Source organism: Orycteropus afer, unplaced genomic scaffold (assembly GCF_000298275.1).
Source record: "Orycteropus afer afer isolate SDZICR_OR568_19922 unplaced genomic scaffold, OryAfe1.0 scaffold00051, whole genome shotgun sequence".
Taxonomy (NCBI): domain Eukaryota; kingdom Metazoa; phylum Chordata; class Mammalia; order Tubulidentata; family Orycteropodidae; genus Orycteropus; species Orycteropus afer.
This window is the reverse complement of record NW_006921638.1, coordinates 6,168,677-6,177,793: the sequence shown is the minus strand read 5'-3', so window position 1 is coordinate 6,177,793 and position 9,117 is coordinate 6,168,677. Positions and strand designations below refer to the sequence as shown.

General features: G+C 39.0%; 1 protein-coding gene across 1 annotated transcript in view; it reads right to left on the bottom strand.

Moving 5' to 3' along the window:
- Positions 1 to 378: 378 nt before the first annotated feature.
- The window catches only part of PRORP (protein only RNase P catalytic subunit), a 239,271-nt gene continuing 230,532 nt past the window's right edge, over positions 379 to 9,117 (bottom strand). The window contains exons 5-7 of the mRNA XM_007938546.2: positions 5,173 to 5,321; positions 2,598 to 2,793; positions 379 to 510 (exon numbers count right to left, since the gene is read on the bottom strand). Of these exons, the coding sequence (XP_007936737.1) occupies positions 379 to 510; positions 2,598 to 2,793; positions 5,173 to 5,321 (477 nt within the window). The remainder of the gene's footprint in view (positions 511 to 2,597; positions 2,794 to 5,172; positions 5,322 to 9,117) is intronic.

Below are 9,117 nucleotides of genomic sequence, written 5' to 3'. Positions count from 1 at the left end.
CAGAGCCAGATGGACTGGTTTTGCTTTAATGGCCCTGGAAGGTGAGGCCAGAGTAGCAAAATGGGTATCAGGAGCACTATGTGTTTCCTGATCAAGTGGAATAAATGGTCCAATAGGGGAAATGTAGGCTTCACTCTGCACTGAGTTTCCCAACTATGATAAATGTTTGAAAACAAATGTTAGGGGAAAACATGCAACTGTATCTCATTTAACTGAAAAATCAATTTATTGACATACAGACCAACTGGACCAAACAGTGTTAACAGAATCCTTTAGTCTTCAGGACATAGGCAATGCCCTAGACAGGCATCAACTTAAGAGCTCTGCTGCCAACCAGGAGGGCCCCAAACACAAACTTAGTATAGAGGGTAAGAGTCTTCACATCTTCCGGTGAAGGCAAAGCCATTTGTTTGGCACTTCATAGGAGGATCTTTCCACCAGATCTTCATCATATGGTATATGCCATGAGTCTCCAGTTGTTTGCACCACTGTGTCATAGCTGAGAATATGCTGTTGAATTAAAAAGGGAACCAGACATTGAGAATAATAACACCATTGGGTTACCTGGCCATTTCCCTTTCTCTTCTGTCAACTTCTCCTTTACTTCAGAGGCGTATTTCCTCACTTACTTTGTAACGGATTTTAAAGAGCATTAGCTCTGCAAAGATGAACCCTAGTATTAAAAGTTCCTTCTTTTTTGTTTCATTTTTAAAGTTAAGGTCTCTTTAGAGGAGCATTGCATTTATAGGATGCAGAATTCCTTTTGTTGCCTTCATTGATTTTGTGTGTGTGAGAAAAAAACATACAGAGAAAAATTTCAAATATATGAAAGTAGAGAAACAGCCACAAAGTCACACAAAACGAAATGGCTAAAAAAAAAAAAAAAAAGTAGAGAAACAGTATAATGAACTCGCATGTACTCATCCAGCTTCAACCATTATAAACTCACGGTTAATCTTATTTACTACCCACTTCCTTACCCCTTCCCACAGCCAAGAATATTTTGAAGCAAATCCCAGGTATTGTATCATTTCTTTTACAAATACTTATAAACACTTTTATAAGTATTTCTAAAAGATAAGGACTCTTATTTTTAAATGTAACATCAATACTATTATTACATTTAAAAATTTATGATAATTCCGTAACAACATAAATTTCTACTCTTTACATTTCATCTTTTATTATGTGTGTATATATTTTACAGTTTGCTTGAATCAGAATTGAAATAAAGTTATTACATTGTGACTGACTGAAATATTTCTTCATTTTCTTTCACTCTAGGGATTTCCTTTTAACAACTATTTTTCTTTCAATTTTTTTGGTTGCTGTTGAAGAAACCATGTCAGTTATCCTGTTTCCCACAGTCTTTCCTGCCCTAATTTTACTGAGTGCATCCCTGGGGTATCATTTGGTACCATATTTCCTATAAATCTGTTGCATATTTTTTGACCACTGAACCATATATTAACAGGGGCCATTGTATTTTTCTGTACTAACTTGCCTCTGGATTTTCTTCCTTTGCTCTCACACAAGAGACATCTTTGTGGTGCCTGCTAACCAAAAGGTGACTGTTCAAACCCACAAGCCACTCCACAGGAGAAAGATGTAGCAGTTTGCTTCCATAAAGATTACAGCCTTGGAAACCCTATGGGGCAGTTCTACTCCACTGTATAGTGTCACCACGGGTTGGAATAAACTCAGTGGAAAATGGGCTTGATTTAAACTAGAATATGAGTAGGAATCAATAGCAACAAGTTTAAACAAAAATGAAGGCACTCCGGTGGCCACTTTATAACCAAAAGGTTGGTGGTTCAAACCCACTAGCTGCTCTCTGGGAGAAAGACCTGGTGACCTGCTTTTGTAAAGATTACAGTCTAGGAAACCTTATGGGTTTCCCTATATGGGTGTCATATAGGATTGCTGCTATAAGTTGGAATTGTCTCAATGGCACAAAAAAACAACAGAATAAAGGAGCCCTGGTTACACAATGGTTAAGCACCCAGCTGTAAACCAAAAAGGCCAGCAGTTCAAATCCTCTAGCCATTCCACAGAAGAAAAGACCTGGTGATATTTTCCATAAGATAACAGCCTAGGAAACCCTATGGGGCAGTTCTACTCTGTCATATATGGTCACCATGAGTCAGAGTCAATTCAATGGCAATAACAACAAACTGAAATCAAAAGAGAACTCAACTGAGACCCATGCAGCAGAACTGGATTAAACAGGGAAAAGGAGTTACTTAGGAAAGTAGAAATATGACAAACAATCAAGGATAAGCAATTATGAGCTACTGAACATAAACTGGGAAATAAAAACCACATATGGGAAGTCATGTGACTGATGACATAATTGAAATCACAATTAATGACATTCCAGATGTTTTCAATATGCCAATTCATCTGGGGTTTGCCTATGAAAACTTTTGACATGGCAGAGACTCTGTTTCTAGGAACTGCCTATTTCCAAATACCAAACTAAAATCAAGGAAAAAAAAACATTCAGAATCTTCGTTTAGCTTTAGCATTATTTTACTATGCCACATTCTTACTATTACTTTACTCTGTGGACATTATGCAGAGAACAGATAACATACCTGAAAGGTTATTTTTGATCCTAGAAACCTATTAATAATTGCCAGCTGATGTCCTTGCTGCCATTTAAAGAACAGGCGTTGGGTCTTGGCATCAGGCAGACAAGCTTTGTGGTCCCGCATCAGGTCTTTTGTGATAAACTTGCAGTGGTTCCCCGAGTGCAGTGTGGCATACAGAAGGAATGGATCATCCTCCGAGCTGAGGCAGGCACAGAGAAAGGACACAATCAAGCAAAGCCCTGAGGAGGCAGAGAAGTGTTTTTGTCCATGCCTTTTATTCTCCTATTTAATCCAGAGGTGCTCTCAATGCTTGACAGACATGATTGGAGCGATATTTATGACTCATTTGGAAATCCCTAGTGGGTAGGCCATACTGTCTAGAACACAGATGGAATGCTGATGGGAGGGAATGCTAATGGATGGTGCTCTAACACTCAACTGGGTTTGCCGCTGCAATGAAGGATTCTAACAATTCTCTCTTCACATTCAAAAGTTAGTTCTCTGTGTTCCTAGGGAAATTTTCATATTTACCACATCCACTGCAGAGCACATCTTTCTTCCCCTTCCCTCACCCAAAAATAAAAAAAATTATATATATGTATGTATGTATGTATGTATCTCCAAAATACTACTAAGGCAGATGATACTTTCTTGGCAAGCCATATTTTAACAGGAGCCAGTGTATTTTTCTGTAAAAACTTGCCTTTGGATTTTCTTCCTTTGCTCTCACACAAGAGGGATCCTTGTGGTGGTCGCTAACCAGAAAGATGGCAGTGAACCCACCAGCTACTCCACAGGAGAAAGCTGTGCAATCTGCTTCTGTAAAGATTACAGCCTTAGAAACCCTATGGGGCAGTTCTACTCTGTCCTACAGGGATGCTATGCATTGGAATTGATTCGATGGCAATGTGTATTTGTATGTATTATCTAATACCCATAACAATCCCATGGGGATTATTGTATGAAGAAATGGAGACATCATCCCAGATAGGAAGTGGCAGTGATCTGAACCTGGATAGACTAATTTCCAAGCCTGTTCTCCCAGTATCAATCCAATGTTGCCTAAAGTGATTTGAGAAAAAGCGTTCCTATTGCATTCTACTCTTAGAGAAATGAAAGCACCCCTCCCCTGAATAAATAAAATAAAAAGACATAGCTAACTCAACGGCAGACAACAACAACAACAACAACAACATAAAGTGAAAAAAAGGACCTGGTTTGGAGTCTGGATGAAGGATTAGCTTCTTGTTTCATGCATGAAAGCCATTTTACCTTTTAACAATAAATGATTTGGGGAATGCTTACAAATCGTGAAGTTATCACATTCAAACTAATGAAAACTAGACTTGGGGTATGAGGCACACACACTATCTGTGCAGAGTTGGAAACAAGCTTTTCTCAGCATAAACAATATGAAAAACTAAATGCATGTTAAAAGTTGATCTGTGTTGTTGATATCTGTGTGCTCCTCCTGACTAGCTTTATTTAAACAAAATTTTATGGACACTAAATTTGTTATTAACCATGTTTTCCATGTTCCTTTGGTTTCCAGGGAAGTTCAGGGTCAAATATGTAGCTCACAGCAACTTTCTCTTTATGTTGAGAATAAAATCCAGGCCCCTTGCCTGCTTAGAAGGCCCATGAGGTGCTCTGTAATAAGGTTCCTGCCTTCTCTCTATGAGCTCTGGTGGTTTAGTGCCTAAGGCATGTGACTGCTAACTAGAAGGCTGGCAGTTCAAACGCACCAGGCACTCCTTGGAAGGAAGTTTGGGCAATCTACTTCTGTAGTGATACTGCATTGGAAACCCAAGGAGGGGTCGTTATGAGTCGGATCCAACTTGAGGGCAGTGAGTTTGGTTTTTTGGTTTGCCCTTCTCTGACTTCACATCGTACTGCTCTCCTCTTCTTACAGCTACACCTTATTCACACTGGCTTTCTTCCTGTTCCTCAAATGTGCCAAGATCACTCCTGCCTCAAGGCTTTTTGAACACTGCTATTCCCTCTACCTGGGATGTCTTCCCCTCCCATTCTCTCAAATGGCTCACTCTATCCCATCAGCATCATCTTTCCTGATTGCTCTATCCACTACCATCTGACCCACCCCCTACAAAATCCCTCCTTTTCTACTTCCTCTGCTTTATTGTCTTCCTAGCACTGATCACTGTCTGAAATTACATTAACTATTTATTTACCTTTTTACCGTAAGTCCCAAGAGGGTAGAGACTTTGTCTTGTTCACGACTGTTTCTCCAGAACACAGAAGGTTTGATGAATTCATTTGATGACTGATTGATTTAGGAATCTATGGCATGCATTCTGTTTACTAATCTCATGTCTAACTTTATCTTCCTCCCATTTCTGCTTTTCTCTGGTTTCTTCATCTATTTGAGTTTATCCTGCTATAGAAGCTATATTTCTGTAAGTTGCCTCAAGTCTTTTCTTTGGAATGAGGTTGGATATACACACACACACACACACACACACACACACATATACACACACACATGCATTTTTTAAATACCCAAAATAACCAACTAGCAGATGACTGGATCCTAGTGTAATTTACCTTCCATACTTACATATTGTCAGCAAAGAAACAGCTTGCTTGCTTTTGCACTTTTTCCATCTCATCCTTTTTCCACCGGGAACACTGCCTGAGCATGTGCTTCCGGCCTAGGACCAGCAGTCGCAGATTCTGTCTGGCTAGCTGAGAGACCACATCTAAGAGCTAAAAAACACAAGGACAGCATCCAAGAAGGTCAAGGGAAAAATTCCAAATAAGTGGTACAATTCTTCGAGCTGCTAAAGTCATTGGTAAAGTGCTCTTTTCTGGTAAAGGGTAAGAAAAAAATTCCTTAAAATAACTTTCCATCTTTGTAAGCCTGAGGAAAATGCTTCCTTATTAAAAATTAATGTTTAACATCTGACCACTGATTAGGCTACATTGGATCCACAGGGATTTTATAACTATAGACCAGATTCTTTCAAGAATGTGTTCCCTAGACATCACTGGGAGAGAGAAGAGGCTCAAGGGAGCTGGGGTTTTGCTCCTACATACCTGGAACCTTGTTTCAACCAACACAGCTTAACCTTTGTATATTTATATGTATTGATATTTTCATAAGTTTTCATTTGAATAAAAAGTTCTACTTCTTTTTAAAAAAAAAAAAAACTGTAACTGGCTAGAAGAGACAGTGACTTTCCAACCAGCTTTTCCATGTCATGCTGAGACCAATAGCTTTCACTGAGATCTCTTTTCCTTCCAAAGATCTGTGAGTTCCCATCTTCCAGCCCACTTTCTAATCCAACTTCTGTACCTACATGAACTCCTCAAAAGTCTAGGCTTAGATTTTTAGCAAGCCTAGTACTTTGGTGAGCTTTTCTATATTCAATCTTTCATAAAGAAAAGTCCGTAGCTTACTTTCAAGTATAATATATGACACTATGCTATAAATGGTTATTACTAAATAAAACAAAAACCAATGAAAAAATTATCATTTATATTACATAATGCTATATCAGAAATAAAACAGTTCTTTAAAAGTTGTAAGAATTCCTGGGTCCTCAAAATTTCTAAGTTGAAAGGTGGTGAAGAAATCCTTAATTTTCTTATGTTTTAGGAGGAAATACGTATTGATTTTAGTCTAACTTCTCCTACTCATAATTTCTCCCCTGGAGATTTTTAGAATATTATTTCAAATTCTTTAATCAACAAAAATTCATTTATTTATTCAGCCACTTATAATATATTGCTATAGCACATGTTATGTCCAGTACACAGGTAGACTCTCTGACAATCTAATAATGAATTACTAAAGGCTGATATTTAAAAATTTCTGTTTAATTATCTGAATTTATATTCTATTTTTATTTTTATTTTGCGATCCTATTCCACGATTATCCTTAGTACTTTCGTAAGGAATTGTTAATTTTATTATTTCTAATTATTAGTTCTGGAATTAAGACATCCTTGGAGGGAAGACTGAGCAATCTACTTCCATAGAGATACTGCCTTGGAAACCCAAGAAGGGTCACTATGAGTCTAATTGACTCAATGGCAGTGAGTAGTAGTAGTACTGAATGTGAGCTAATATTCAAGCAGGGTAAAAATACTAGTGCAGCATGAGAACTCCAAGGCCCAAGCTTTACAACTAGTAAAATATAGTTTTTTTTTCCAAAGCTAGGAATAGTGACTTCCATGTTTATTCAACAATTATTTCCAGGTCTTTCTATATGTAAGGCATGTGGTAGATATCACAGCCAACAAAACTGAAAATAACATGGTCCCGGAGGGACCTATGGCAAAATGGGAAAACAGGCAGTCAAGCTACCCAGACACTTAACAAAAAAGAAATGAGAAACCAAATGAAATAGATATAGATGAAATCTTGGAACCCTGAGCGTTGAAGAATAGGGTAAAGAAATAGATCAAACATTAAACTAAAAGAAGAAACTAAATCAACACAGTGAATAAGGAGACAAACGGAGACATGAACTATTAACTGGCCTAACAGAGCAGCCATTTTGAATTTTTGCTCTGATTAGGGCAGAAACCAGATAATTGGCTCCATTTGCTGAGCTCTGCACAGGCACTCACACCTGTAGCTGGTGACCAGAAACCAACCACGTCCATATGACTGAACCACATCCCTACTTCCTGAAGCCCCATCTGCTGGGTGAGGGACACCACCTGCTTCTGCAGCAATAGATGATGGCCAGTACCAGCCCAACCTACCCTTAACTGCTCTATAAGAACAGTTAACACACAACTGTGCACACATTCTCATCCTGTATCACACCCACCAAGGAGCTCTGGTGGTGTAGTACCTAAGGCATTTGAATGCTAACCAGAAGGCTGGTGGTTCAAACCCACCAGCCACTCTGCAGAAGGAAGACTGAACAATCTACTTCCGTAAAGATTTACTGTCTCTGAAACCCAAAGAGAGTTGGAGTCGGGTTGAGTCAGAATCGACTTGATGGCAGTGAGTTTTTTTTTTTTTTTAATTGGTATCACATCTACCAGGAGACAGATGGTGAGTGTCTAAGTGCTGTCAAACAAAAAGAGCAGCACACCAGACCCATTCATTCAGTAATAAAAAAGAGCAGGAGTGGCAATATTAATTTCTTTAAAAATTACAGATTTTAAGGTAAAACCCAGTATAAAAGGCAAGGAAGGACATTATGTAATGATTAAAGGGTCAATTGAACAAGAAGACATAACCCTAATAAACATGTATGCACACAATGAAAGAGCCCCAAAATACATAAATCAAAATTTAACAAAATTGAAAAGAGAAATAGATAACTCCACAGTCATAGTTGTCGTTGTTGTTGTTGGGTGCTGTCAAGTAATCTCTGACTCATAGCGACCGTATGCACAGCAGAACAAAACACTGCCTGGTCTTGTGCCACCCTCATGATTCTTGCTATACCTGAGCAGCTACTGCTTCTATCCATTTCATTGAGGGCCTTCACCTTCTTCGTTGACCCTCTACTTTACCAAGTATGATATCCCTCTCCAGGGAATGGTTCCTTCTGACAACATGACCAAAGTAGGTGAGATGAAGTCTGGCCATTATCGCTTCCAAGGAGCATTCCAGCTGCAGTTCTTCCAGGAAAGATTTGTTAGTCCTTTTAGCAGACCATGGTACTCTTAGCATTCTTCTCCAACACCACAACTCAAAAGGATCAACTCTTCTTCAGTCTTCCTTATTCATTGTCCAGCTCTCACATGTGTAAGAGGCGACTGAAAATACCATGGCTTAGGTTAGGTGCACCTCAGTCTTCAAGGAGACATCTTTGCTCTCCATCACTTGAAAGAGGTCTTCTGCAGCAGATCTGCCCAATGCAATACAATGTCTGACATCTTGACTGCTGCTTCCATTGGTGTTGATTATAGAACCAAGTAATATGAAGTCCTTGACAACTTCACTCTTCCCCATCCACTGTGAAGTTGGACCAGTTGTGAGGATTTTTTGTTTTCTTTATATTGAGGTGTAATCCTCTGGTGTAATCCTCTGGGAGCTCTGGTGGTGTAGTGCCTAAGGCATTTGACTGTTAACTAGAAGGCTGGTGGTTCGAACCCATAAGACACTCCTCAGAAGGAAGGTTGGGTAATCTACTTTTGTAGTGATACTGCCTCAGAAACCCAAGGAGGGGTCGTTATGAGTTAGATCTGACTTGATGGCAGTGAGTTTGGTGTTTTTGGTTTAATTCACACTGAAGACTGTAGTCTTCAATCTTCATCAGTAAGTGTTTAAGTCATCCTCACTTTCAGCAAGCAAGGCTGTGTCATCTGCATATCGCAGGTTGTTAATAAGTCTTCCTCCAACCCTGATGCCATGTTCTTCTTCATATTATCCAGCTTCTCAGATTTGCTCAGTATACAAGTTGAATAAGGATGGTGAAAGGACACAACCTTGACACACTCCCTTGATTTTGAACCATGCAGTATCCCCTTTTGCTGTTCAAACGACAGCCTCCTAATCTGTGTACAGGTTCCTCATGAGTACAATCAAGTGTTC